The sequence below is a fragment of the Lepidochelys olivacea genome (genome assembly GCF_965140295.1).
Source record: "Lepidochelys olivacea isolate rLepOli2 genome assembly, chromosome: 23".
NCBI classification, from domain to species: Eukaryota; Metazoa; Chordata; order Testudines; family Cheloniidae; genus Lepidochelys; species Lepidochelys olivacea.
In genome coordinates, this window is record NC_140433.1 from 3767185 (window position 1) to 3780243 (window position 13059).

The following is a 13059-nucleotide window of genomic DNA, read 5'->3' on the forward strand; positions in this document are numbered from 1 at the left end:
TTGAAGGTGCAAGGCGGGCGAGGAAGCTCTTGGAGCCGGGGCTGGCAGGGGGAGCGTGAAGTGCAGCTGGGGACGGGTCCCCCTGGCGTCGCCACGTCGGATGGGGGCAAAACCCCACGGAGCAGGGATTGGAGGTGACGAGGCGGAGTGGGGGGTGGCGTGTTGAACTCAAAGTGGTTGCAGCTCCAGGGCGATGGCTCATCGCGGGCATGGGGGAGTTTGCAAGATGCAGGGGAGGGTGCTGGGTCATCCAATGTAGCCAGCTTATCGGGGTCTGGGTCGGCGGGACAGTAGGACTGGAAAGGACCCCCCCCGGCTCGTGGGGTGCACCTGTCTCCTATTAGTGCAGGAGACTCAGCCTGAGAGAGGCTGAATAGAGAGAGCTATGGCCGTTCCTAGCCACGCTGGGCCGGAGAGCCACAGAGGTGGAGGGGGGAGGAATCGATCCCTTGATGCGCCAGCCGTGGCCGCTGCTCGCAGGCATGGGGAAATCTGCCTCAGCCCTGGGCATCAATGCAGTGGCCCTTTGGCTCCCCCGTTGTATCCCGTCGGAGGAGCTCTGCAGGCACGAATGAGTTTAGCCACCCTCACGCGCGCGCCCCTCAGTGGTGAGGGAGGTGGGTGTTATGGTACCTCTTACACAGAAGGAGAAACTGAGGCATGGGGTGGGGGGCGCGAGGCTTGCCCAACGTCACCCAGGGACAGAGCTCGGGGTTGGGGGGAACCCAGGAGTCCAGACTCACCTCTCTGCTCTGACTAGTAGACCCTACTCCCCTCCAGGAGCAGGGTGGCGAATCCAGGAACTCCTGCCCTGGCTTCTCCCAGTAAGGGGTGCTGTGGGGAGCGGGGCAGGAGCCTTGGCTGTAAGGGGAACTCCCGGCTACTCCAGTCCCAGCCTCTCCCAGCAGGGGGCGCTGCGGGATGGGGAATCTCCCAGCAGGGTGGGCGCCGCTAAGCCGTCCGTCTCGCTTTCCCTCCCCAGTGGTCGCCAGACCATCCTCCGTGTCCTCGCTGAGCGGGATCGCCGGCGGTATGGCTGCCGCCACCATCTCGGGCAGCTGCACCTCGGTCAACACGGTGTGCTCGGATGGCGAGCGGCCCGTCAGCCTCAGCTCCTCTGCCTCCTCCGCCTCCCTGCCCGACAGCCAGAGCGCCTTCGGCAGCAGCGGGGCCTTGGGCGGGGGCTGCCCCGCCGGCTACCCCCCCGACGCCCAGCAGAACGGCAGCGACATCAGCCTCGACCTCACCCCCGTGGCGCTGCTGGAGGGGTCGGCCGAGGCCGAGCGGCCCCCGGGGGGGGCCAAGCGTGGTGGTGCCTGGTCTCCCGGGCCTGCCAGAGCCAGGGAACGGCGGGTCAAGCTGTCCCAACTGGACCGGGTGGTGCTGGAGATTGTGGAGACGGAGCAGGCTTACGTCCGGGACCTGAGGAGCATCGTGGAGGTGAGCAAAGGGAGCGGCCGGCTACTCCAGCCCCAGACTCGTCCAGCAGGGGGCGCTGTGGGGAGCGGGGTGGGGCACTGGCTGCGGGGGGAGCCCCTGGCTGCTCCAGTCCTGGGATCTCCCAGCAGGGGGCGCTGTGGGGAGTGCGGCGGGGCGCTGGCTGTGGGGGAGCCCTCGGCTGCTCCAGTCCTGGCCTCTCCCAGCAGGGGGCGCTGTGGGGAGCAAGTATAGCACCCAAGTTAATGGGGCCCTGATTTTGCTATGGGTTTCTTCATGCTAATGCATATAATTAAGAGACGATATGAATTGCCATTGATTTTCCAGTAGCAGCTATAGGCCCCACCCGAGATAGAGGCCTCATGGCGCCGGGTGCTGCCCAGACAGGCTCTGCCCCAAAGGGCTTCTTGTCTAATCAGACAAAGGGTGGGGAAACTGAGTCATAAAGAGGGCTTGTGACTTCCCCAGCGTCACATGGCAAATCTGGGGCGGAGCCAGGAGTCGGACCCAGGACTCCTGAGGCCTAGCCCAACCCCCTGGCCACTCAGCAGCGCTGTCTCAGCTCAGAGGTGATCCCGGAGGGACCTTTGTGAGCATCATAACAATTTGAGGGGGGGGGTGCGGGGTGTAATTTGCTGCTCAGCTGCCTCGCGAGTGTCAGTGGATCAGCGTCTGCCCTGGCGGGTCAGACAGGCCCCGTCTGCCGCGAGAGAGGCCCAAAGAATCCCAGTTATTCCTCCAGCAGGAAGGGCTGAAATGCGAGCTCTGGCGGGAGGGGGCGGGGAGCCTCTGCCGGGAGCCTGGCTCCAGGCCTGCAGCCGGCTCCCCAGTAACTCCAGCCCCGGCAGCAAACGGCTCATCCCAGAGCTGGACTCGGATCATGGGCCCCTTGGACTCTGTGCTGGACCAGTGTCCTCCCAGGACTTGGTTTGAACCATTCGCCATCAGAACCCAGGAGTCCTGACTCCCAGTCCCCCTGCTCTAACCACTAGACTCCAATCCCCTCCCAGAGCAGGGGTTAGAACAAGGGGGGCTGGGCGCCAGGACTCCTGGGTTCTATTGCCGGCTCTGGGAGGGGAATCTAGTGGTTAGGGCTCGGGGGGAGCCAGGACTCCTGGATTCAGAAATCTCGGTTGCGCGGCTTGTGCTCGGGGCAGGTCCCTGCATTCTAGGGCTTTTGTGAATCAGCTGGAGCCATGCTGGGTCCTGGCCAGCGCTGAGTCTCCGCGTGGAGAGGCGGGTTTTTCTGGCTACGGCGGGGAAGCTAGAGAAAGGTCACTGGCACAGAAATGAGAATGATTTAACAGATTGTCTCAGCAGAGCTCTTTCCGGGTTTATTAACAGCATTTGGTGGGTGGGCGAGTGCTGGGACATTCAGCACAGTGATGCTCAGGGGGTGGAAGGAAATGTTATTTCACTCGGGGAAACCGAGGCGCAGAGCGGGTGGGAAAGGGACCCAGGAGTCCTGGCCTCTGCTCTGATCATCAAACTGCACATCCCCCTCCTAGAGCTAAAGATAGATCCCAGGAGTCCTGCCCCCTTTCCGCCCTCCCCTCTAATCTTTACACCGCACCCTACTCCTAGAGTTGGGGAAAAACCCAGGAGTCCTGACTCTCAGGCTCCTCCCCCTCCGGTAGTCCTTACACCACCCGCTCCTCCCAAAGCTGGGAAAGAACCCAGGAGTCCTGAGTCTCAGGCCCCTCCCCATCCCATAGTCCTTAGCCACCCGCTCCTCCCAGAGCTGGGAAAGAACCCAGGAGTCCTGACTCTCAGGCTCCTCCCCCTCCGGTAGTCCTTACACCACCCGCTCCTCCCAAAGCTGGGAAAGAACCCAGGAGTCCTGAGTCTCAGGCCCCTCCCCATCCCATAGTCCTTAGCCACCCGCTCCTCCCAGAGCTGGGAAAGAACCCAGGAGTCCTGACTCCTCATCTGATCATTATACCACACGCCTTCCTAGAGCTGGGGATGGAATCCAGGCGTCCTGGCTTCCAGTCCCACCCCCTAAACATGTTGCCTTCTGGAGGGAAAGGAGCCCCGGTCTGTGCTGCATGTAGATTTCAGCTCGGCTCTTTCTGCCCCTTCAGTCAGGGGAATGATGGCACCCCTTGATTCCAGCCGCTGGCAACATTTGTCCACCTTGAGAGAGACTGGCGAACCAGGCCAGACTCCATCTCCCACGATGCACCATGGTCTCTCCCCATGGCTGAGCCAGTGCAGTGTCTCATTGATGAGAGATCTCTGTATAAACAGCTGCCATGCTCCACCCCAGAGGTGGCTGCATCTCAGTGCTGGGTGAGGGACAACTTTATAAAGAGCTACCGAGCCCCATTGCCAGAGGTGGCTGCATTTTGGTGTTGGGCGAGGGATTCCTGTATAAACAGCTGCTGTGCTCCACCTCAGAAGTTTCTGCATTTCCGTGTTGGGTGTGTAATCCCGGAGCAATGTTGCTGTGTGGCTGTTAAGCAACTGCCATGCCCCACCCCAGGTCAGTCACATTTCAACCGGGGGTGAGTGGTCCCTGTACAGCTGCCCCAGAGACGGTTGCACTTCGGTGCTGGGGGAATGACCCCTGTATAAACAACTGCCCTGGCCCACCCCAGAAGTGGGCACATCTCAGTGCTGAGTGAGGCGTCCTTGTATAATCTGCTGCCAGGCTCCACCCCAGAGGTGGATGCATCTCAGTGCTGGGATGAGTAATCCCTGTATAAACAGCTGCCATGCCCCACCTCACAGCCACCATTGGCACCGTGGATGAAATGATGATGCAGTGTTGCCTGGTGATGTCCGCAAAGTGCTTTGCGGGAGGAGAGGCGTTCCGGGAACGCCAGGTTCTGACCCATTCCTGTTTTGCAGGATTATCTTGGCTGTATCATAGACAGTGGACACCTGCCCCTAAAACCTGAGCAAGTGAGCACTTTGTTCTGCAACATCGAAGACATCTATGAGTTTAACAGGTGAGTCTGCTGTCTCCTAGCGCCCACTGGTCAGGGAGAGAATGGTGGGAGATGATCAGGAGAGGGACTTACTGGGGGTATTGAGTTGATTTCTGAGTTCCCTGCAACTTTGGTAACAGTGACCCCCATGTGGAGATTAAACCTGCAACCTCTGGATCTAGATCTCCCATGATGCAGCATGGCCTCACTAAGAGAGGAGAAAGTGATGCATCATGGGAGATGTAGTCCAACCAAAGAGCCTGGCCCATAGAGAATGAGATCATAAGGTACCTAAATTAGGACTACTGACTTGAAATATTTTAGTCTCTGGCCGAAATTCAAGATTTTGCCCCAAAAGTCAAAATTTTCTAGGAGCGGGAAGGAACCTTGAGCTAAATGAGGGAGTGAACGGTTTTGATGGTTTGCTTTGACTCAAACAACTCTCTCAAAGTTCACAAAGTTTTTTTATTTTTGCATGGGGGAATTTCCCGGGTCTTTTAATTGGTGAAACTTTCGGGATCAGAGACATTTTCGCAAACGCTCCCGGCTGCTGTGCAAACTCTCATGGAAAAGGTGATGGCACGAGATCTCCCACGTCCTTTACGTAGGGAGCCCTCCTGCCCTGGGCGGACGCAACCTACGTTGGGACAGAACCTGGTAGAAGAATTTTCGATGGAAGAGTTTTTCCATCGAAAGGTTGAAACGTTTTGTGGCACCAGTCACTTTCAGTGACGTTTTCACAGGGAAAAGTCGACACGTTTCGTTTCGACAGTGCCAAGAAATGTTTAATTTTGACATTAATGTTTCAATTCATTATGTTTTGTCTTTTAGATGATGTTAAAATATGAAGTGTAATATTATATTTCTATCTATTTAATGAGATGTGTGTACATACAGTATCTTTCATGTGTATATGTTATAGCGAATGGTGAGTATGGTAGATTTAATATTTTAATGCAATCTAAAAGTCAAGCCCAAATGATGATAAAGTTGAAATGAAACACTGAGGGCCCCATCCTGCCAGGTGCTTCACAGACACAGAATAAGCGACAGTCCCTGCCCCCAAGGAGTTCCCAGACAAAGGGCAGGGAGAGGAAACTGAGTCCCAGAGGGGGGTGTGGCTTGTTCATAGAGTCAGAGATGCCAAGGCCGGAAGGGCCCATTAGTATCATGGAGCCTGATCTTCTGGATGGCACAGGCCAGAGACCTGCCCCCAGATAATTCCCAGAGCAGATCTTTTAGAAAAATGTCCAGTGAGTTCTCACTCCAGTGCCCCACCTGCGGGGCTGGGCTGCCCCCCACCCTTTCTCCCTTTTTGGACTATACTTGTTTCTCTGGTCTGCCCCCTGGCCAGCTTTTCAGCATCCTTGGAGATGCGGGGGCCTCAGCCATCCAGCTGGGTGTGCCTCAGTTTCTCCTTTGCTGTAACAATGGGGTTAAAGAGGAACCCCTTCAACCCTGCGTGTGGTGAGATCTAACAACTTGGCCCCACTCCCTCTCCCGGAGCCAGGAACAGAACCCAACAGCCCTGGCTCCAGCCCCCCTCACTCTAACCATTAGTCACCGCTCTCCTTTCAGAGCTGGGAATAGAACCCAGGAGTCCTGCCTCTCAGCTCCCCTCCCCCTTCTCCCCCCCCCCCGCCCACACACTCTAAAAAGCCCAGGGCTGTTTCCCTGGGGATCCAGGCGCTTTGCTGCGTGGGGGCGGGACGCCCCAGCAGTTTGCTAGCGGGGGCAGCGAACGAAGCGTCTCGGGGCCAGGCGCTTGGTTTGCGTGGCGCATTCGGTTTGCAGCCAGGGCTGGCTCTGGGCCACCCTGCCCCCCCAGCTCTATTCTCAGGGTGGGGGAGGGGAAAGGGGGGGCGGGGGGTTGTTTCCTGTAAGAGCCCGAACTCCCATCTGCGTCTGTTTAAGTATTTCAGCTGCGTGGGCCGGCTGCCGAGCCGAGCCCGGGGTGCTTAACCCTGTCGGGGAAGGAGCTGCATGCCGAGCGGGGGCTGAGTAGCATGGGGGGGGGATTCCCCCACATCCCACCCCAGGCCCCACCCAGGACACCTCTTAATGGGGAGAGGCGTCCTTGCTTTCTTGGGGAATTTTCTTAGTCGTGGCGGGGGGGACTTTGCATTAGAGTGCAAACGGGGAGGGGGCAATATGGGGTGCGGGCATTTAGTGGTTAGGAGTGGGGCTGGGAGTCAGGACTCCTGGGTTCTATTCCCAGCTTTGGGAGGGGAGTGGGGTCTAGTAGTTAGAGCGGGAGTGGGGGCTGGGAATCAGGTCTCTGGGAACATCAGGGTATCAGCTGCAGCCAGGTTTAGGGTGCGTGTGTGGAGGGGTCGGGTTTGAAACGAAGGAAGGAATGCAGAAACGAGTAAGTGGAAGGAGGGGGTGGCGGATAGGTTCAGCCCCCCTCTCTCCCCATGGCAATGTTTGGCTGGGGACGGTTGGAGGGGGCAGGTTGGATCAATGAGGAAGCCTCCCCCCCCCCCACCCATGCCACGCCTTCCGCCATGTGGTTTGCGGCTGGGTTTCTCCTCTGCAGCCCGGCCGGTTCCCAGAGCTCATTTCCTGGCGGGGCCATGCGAGGGCGTGGGGTGGGGGAGGGTGTTCTCGGGGCGCTGATCGCCGGGGAGTCCATGTGAGGGGGGGTGGGGCAGGGAGGGGAGGGAGCCCAGCTCTGGGGCAGAGCAGACGCTGGGGTTGACACAGGACGTGGGGCCGTCAGTTGCTCACTAGGAGGCGCTCTCCCCTCCCAGTTTTCCCTAATCCCAGTGGCCCAGCGGGGGCGCCCTAGAGAAGTGAGACCCTGGCGCGTCCGCCCCGCAGCCCTGTGGAGACGTGAATCCAGAGAACCCACCTTCTGTGTAAATTCACCCTCCACCCCCTACTTAAAGCATTTGGCGAGGGTTGGCCTGGCCGCTAAGCATGTGAGTGCCGCTGCCCTCTACTGGCTCTAATCAGCACTGCCCCTCTGTGTGTCATGGCCGCTATACTGCTAGCGGCTAGTGGGGATTCTCCTTTTGCTCTGGTGGTGGGTGGGGACCGGGCCTTTGCAGCAGAAATCTTGCACCTGTTGCTTGCATTGAAAGGAAGGGAAAGTGCACAGCTCAGGGACTGGGCCTCAGTGCCTTGTTCGTTGAGGTCATGGGTTCGAATCCAGCCTGTATAGTGGAATGCAATTATGCAAACTACATGCAAATTTGGAGTCTGGGCATGCAGTTTCTGGGTGCGTGCAGAGGGGTCTCCCGATAACACAGATCCCCCCCGCCCCCCTCAGAAACAGCCTTTACACTGGGTGCCCCTTTGCATCAGCGGCTTCACCCCCTGCCCTGTTTCTCCCCCTTGTGCAGCGAGCTCCTGGAAGAGCTGGAGAGCAACAGCAGCGCCCATGCCATCGCTGAGTGCTTCGTGCAACGGGTAAGCGCCCGCCTGTCCTGCCCCTCCCTGCCCCCCTCCAGCACCTGGCTGCGACCCCTTTCCACCTCTCCTGCACCCCCTAGCATACCCAGGTGTGTACTGCACAGGCTCCTTCCGGCTCTGTTCAACTTTGGGTGCAGGAGCCGATGGAGGGGTGGGACCGTGTCACGTGGGGGTGGGAAATCTAATTCCCCCCCTTTTGCAAGGAGAAAGGGGCACCTCCCAACCGGGGGGGGGGTTTGGAGCAGAGCACCCTTAAATGTTGCAGGGTGAGCCGTACCCGATCTGGTTAGGGGGACCCTTTGCTGGGGGAGGGCTAAGAGGGGAAGAATGAGAGGGATGCGGGGGAGAAGGAGGAATGGAAAGAATGAAGAGTGCCTAGGGTACAGAGGGGTGGAAGGATGGTGGGTGGGTGGATAAAGGATGGATGGATGGATGGGGGTTGGAGGGGGAAAGAGGGATGCTGGCTGGATGGAGTGGGGGAGGATGGAGGGAGGGAGGGAAGGAATGGGGTGGGAACATCAAATGAGGAAGTGCCTAGTGAAAGGAGGAGCAAACTGATTTCCACTAAGGGGATCTTGGGAGAGATGCCTGCCGTGGGGCGGGGTTGGCGGGGACAGGTTATCAAGGGATATTGGGGGATGAGGGTTGGAGGAGGGGTGACCTGAGGCTGTGGGGTGCAGCCAGAGTAGAGGGGGTCAGTCTGGGAACTTCAGTGGGAGATTGAAGGGGTGGGCTGGGGTGGGAACGAAGTTTGAAGGAGCCAAGCAAAGGGGAATGGCCAGGTGGGGACCGAGTCTAGGCTGAGAGCGCCACACCCCAGAGACGGCTGCATCTCGGAGCCGAGCGAGGGATCCCTATAAAAACAGCCCCGGCACCCCACCCCAGAGGTGGCTGCACCTCACTGCCGGGCTCCATGTATAAACAGCCTAAATCACACACCCCACCCCCAGAGATGGCTGCATCTCAGTGCCAGGTGAGGGATCCCTTATAAACAGCCTCCCCGCATCCCACCCCAGAGGCAGATGCATCTTAGTGCTAGGTGAAGGATTGGTGTATGAACACCCTTGCGCCCCACCCCAGAGGTGGCTGCATCTGAGTGCTAGGGGAGTTGGGTGCCCTTTGGGAGCGGGGCTGGGAAACCCTCCTCCCTCTCTGCACCTTGGCTTTCTCCCCGGTTGGCGCCTCCCGACCCCGCTCGCTCCATGCCCCTGTCCCGTCCCTGCCCTCCCTGGCGCTGCCCCCTCCCCTGACGCCCTCTGTCTTCTCTTGCAGAGTGAGGAATTTGACATCTACACCCTCTACTGCATGAACTACCCCAAGTGAGTAGCTGCCCCCAGCCCAGGAGTGGGGAGGGACGGGGTATCAGAGCAGCATGGGTCCCCCCCCACCGGGCAGGGGGAGGAGGGAGAGGATGCCTGGGCCACTGGGATCTGAGTGTGTCCCCCCAGCCCTGCTTGGGGAAGGGGGCAGGGATGTTAGGAACCAGACTGGGGTGGGTAGGCATGCCCCCTCGCTCGGTGCCGGGGCGGGCACCCCCCAATGCCTGGTGCCAGGCAAGCGGGCACTTTCCCTTGCCCAGTGCTGGGGCGGATGGGCACTGTCCCCCATCGCTCGCCACCTAGCGGTCTGGTGCCCTCGCGGTGCCCGGCTAGCTTGCCCATCTCCCCCCAGCTCAGTGTCGGTGCTGCGGGAGTGCATGGAGAACCAGGTGCTGGCGGGGTTTTTCCGGGAGCGCCAGGCCACGCTGTGCCACTCCCTGCCCCTGGAGACCTACCTGCTGAAACCCGTCCAGAGGATCCTCAAGTACCATCTCCTGCTGCAGGTGGGTGGCACCGCCGAAGGGACCAGCCTCCTTACCCCCGGCTCTAGGGCCGGGCCGACACTCCCTGCCCCTTTCCCCGGGCTGCGGGAGATTCAGGTGGGCAGAGGCGCAGGTGGGGTGCGCAGGTTCCCTGCAAAGGGCTCTGGGAACGGGCACCCGCTTGAAGTGACTGTGATGGATCCACAGAGCAAAGACCCCAGCACTGTCCAGCCAGGAGCTCCCCCCGCAGCCAGAGCTCCCGCCCCACTCCCCACAGCGCCCCCTGCTGGAAGAGACTGGGAGCTCCCGCCCCACTCCCCACAGCGCCCCCTGCTGGAAGAGACTGGGAGCTCCCGCCCCACTCCCCACAGCGCCCCCTGCTGGAAGAGACTGGGAGCTCCCGCCCCACTCCCCACAGCGCCCCCTGCTGGAAGAGACTGGGAGCTCCCGCCCCACTCCCCATAGCGCCCCCTGCTGGGAGAGACTGGGAGCTCTGCCCCATAGCGCCCCCTGCTGGGAGAGGCTGGGAGCTCTGCCCCATAGCGCCCCCTGCTGGGAGAGGCTGGGAGCTCTGCCCCACAGCGCCCCCTGCTGGGAGAGGCCCTGGAGTCGCTGGGAGCTCGCCCCAGGGGCATGGCCCTTGTTGCCCTGAGGGCCCAGCTTGGCCTCTCCCTGGCGTCTGTGCCAGGACCCCAGGCTGCCGTGGCCCCTGCCGGTGGAGGGAGCCGGTGGGTACTTGAGGGGCCGTTCTCCTGCCGCCCCCCAGGAGCTGGCCCGGCACTGTGAGCGGAGCAGCGCGGGCTACGAGGCGGTGGAGGAAGCCACCATCACCATGACGGCCGTGGCCTGGTACATCAACGACATGAAGCGCAAGCAGGAACACGCCGCCCGGCTGCAGGTGAGGGGGGCAGGGGGGGCACCGTCCTACCACCCCAGTCAACCCCCCCCGCAAAGGGTCCCTCCTGGCCGGACCCCCAGCCCTTTCCACGACCTCCCGCTTCCTCCCCCCACCCCGGGTCACCCTCTTGACAGACCCCGACTGGTCTCCCCCATCTCCTGGTCCCTTCCTGGCTGGACCCCCAACTGCCCCCCACCTGAGCCCTCCCATGCCAGGGACCCTTCCCCCCCAGGTCACCCCCTTGGCAGGCCCCCGGCTGGTCCCTCCCCTCCCCCCAGCGGGTCTCCATCCAGCCAAGCGCCCCCCCCGGCCCACGCGGCGGCTGATCTGTGGCCGTGTCCCCCCCCCCCAGGAGCTGCAGGGGCTGCTGGTGGACTGGATGGGGCCGGAGCTGGAGGCCTTCGGGGAGCTGGTGCTGGAGGGGCAGTTCCGGGTACAGCGGGTGCGGCGGGAACGCGCCTTCTTCCTCTTCAGCAAGATGCTGCTGGTCGCCAAGCGCCGCGGGCCGGCCTTCGTCTACAAGAGCCACATCTTCGTAAGGGGGGGCGAGCAGGGGGGAGGGGTGTCCCCGGCCAGTGGGGGGTGAGCAGGGGCACCCCTACACCCTGGGGTGCATGGCCAGGGCTCGCTCTCTTCTCTGAGGAGTGGGTGAGGGAGGGGGGCTCCCTGTTCTCTGGGGGGTGAGCAGGGGCAGGGGCACCCCTACACCCTGGGGTGCATGGCCAGGGCTCGCTCTCTTCTCTGAGGAGTGGGTGAGGGAGGGGGGCTCCCTGTTCTCTGGGGGGTGAGCAGGGGCAGGGGCACCCCTACACCCTGGGGTGCATGGCCAGGGCTCGCTCTCTTCTCTGAGGAGTGGGTGAGGGAGGGGGGCTCCCTGTTCTCTGGGGGGTGAGCAGGGGGAGGGCCGTCCCCATCCAGTGGGGGATGGGAAGGGGGAGGGGCACCCCCATCCCCAAGGGGGCATGGCCAGGGCTCGCTCTCTTCTCTGGCGGCTGGGTGACGGGTCTCTATTCTCTGGGGGGTGAGCAGGGGAAAGGGCACCCCTTTCCCTTAGGGGGCGGGGGCTCCCTATCCTTTGGGGGAGGGGCATCCCAAATCCACTGGATGGCAGGGGGCCCCCCTCACCTTGGCTGGCTTTCCCCAGCTGTCCCTCTGTGGCCGAGGCGGGGTCTGTACTAGCCCCTGTAGAGTGGGCCCGCGTGGCCCCCATCGATGGGTGCCCGACCCCTGGGCAGTTCCCCCCCCGGCAGCTCCCCCATGTCGTGTCCGGGCCCCTGTGCTGTCCCCTGCCCCCACGAGGGGCCGGCAGCCAGAGCAGGGAGGGACCATGCTGCGCTCTGCTCCCCCCACCCAGTGCTGTAACCTGGCCCTGTCGGAGAGCCTCAAGGACCCCCTGAGCTTCAAGATCTCGGACCTCACCATCCCCAAGCAGCAGCACGTGGTGCAGGTGAGTGCAGCCCCCCCTCCACCCCGAATGCGGCGCTAGGGGGCAGGGACTCGTCAGTGGGGTCTGGGGGAGGAGGACTCTGCCCTTGCAACGAGTTCCAAGGGCAATTCCCCAATGCGGCGCTAGGGGGCGCTGTGTTGGGGAGGAGGGTCTCTTTCCTCATCACGCAGGCCTCCCCCCCCCCCGGTACCCCCTGCAGGGAGTGGGGGGGCTCAGAAGGGGGCGCTCTCCTCACGGCCCCAGGGTTGTGTTGAGGTGCGTTGTCCTTTTGCCGGAGAGACGCAGCCGAGATCCTGCCAAGTTGTGGCTAGTGAAGATCCCCTGGCCCTTGCCCCTGGCCAAAACCCGGATCGGTTTCCCCTCTGCACCTTCACTGGGATCCTTCCTCGCTCCCTGTACAGCTCTGCGCTGGGCGAGGGGTCCCTGTATGACCAGCCCCCGCGCTCCACCCCAGAGGACTCTGTACCTCTCTCCGGGACAAGGGATTCCTGTATAAATAGCCCCGTCGCCCCACCCCAGAGGACGCTGTATCTCAGCACCAGGGGAGGGATCTCTGTATGAACAGCCCCTGCCCCAGCAGCGGCTGCATCTCAGCGGTGGGTGTTACTTCCCCCGTCCCCTCTGCAGGCCAGGAACCAGGAGGAGAAGCGGCTGTGGATCCATTACCTGAAGCGTCTGATCGTCGAGAACCACCCAGCGTCGATCCCTCAGAAGGTGAGCAGGGGAAGGATGCAGCTAAGGGGTCTCCACTGGCTGCTCGGGGTCTGTTCTCAGACCTCGCTCCTGTTCCTAAGGGAGCCATTGGCTCTGGCTGCCTCCCGCAGCGGGCTACGCTCCCCTCTTACCCCTGCACGGGGCGCTGTGCCCTGCAGCCAGGTGTGTAACCCCCTTTTCCTTGCTGTTACAGGCCAAGCAAGTGCTGCTGGAGAACAGCTTCCAAAGTAAGTGAGGGGCTCTCTGCACCCAGCCCCCCTCTCCCAGAGCTGGGGAGAGAACCCAGGAGTCCTGGCTCCCAGCCCTCCCCTGCTCTAACCCCTAGACCCCGCTCCCCTCCCAGAGCTGGGGAGGGAACCCAGGAGTCCTGGCTCCCAGCCCTCCCCTGCTCTAACCCCTAGACCCCGCTCCC

At 61.8% G+C, this 13059-nt stretch overlaps 1 protein-coding gene across 2 annotated transcripts in view; it reads left to right on the plus strand.

Moving 5' to 3' along the window:
* Nucleotides 1–13059, plus strand: part of PLEKHG2 (pleckstrin homology and RhoGEF domain containing G2) — a 45723-nt gene that overhangs the window by 17060 nt on the left and 15604 nt on the right. For both annotated transcript variants that reach the window (XM_084612626.1, XM_084612625.1), the window contains 10 exons: nt 983–1440; nt 4291–4391; nt 7718–7784; nt 9060–9106; nt 9459–9609; nt 10355–10486; nt 10839–11021; nt 11841–11933; nt 12561–12647; nt 12841–12874. In XM_084612626.1, coding sequence (XP_084468752.1) covers nt 983–1440; nt 4291–4391; nt 7718–7784; nt 9060–9106; nt 9459–9609; nt 10355–10486; nt 10839–11021; nt 11841–11933; nt 12561–12647; nt 12841–12874 — 1353 coding nt within the window. The remainder of the gene's footprint in view (nt 1–982; nt 1441–4290; nt 4392–7717; nt 7785–9059; nt 9107–9458; nt 9610–10354; nt 10487–10838; nt 11022–11840; nt 11934–12560; nt 12648–12840; nt 12875–13059) is intronic.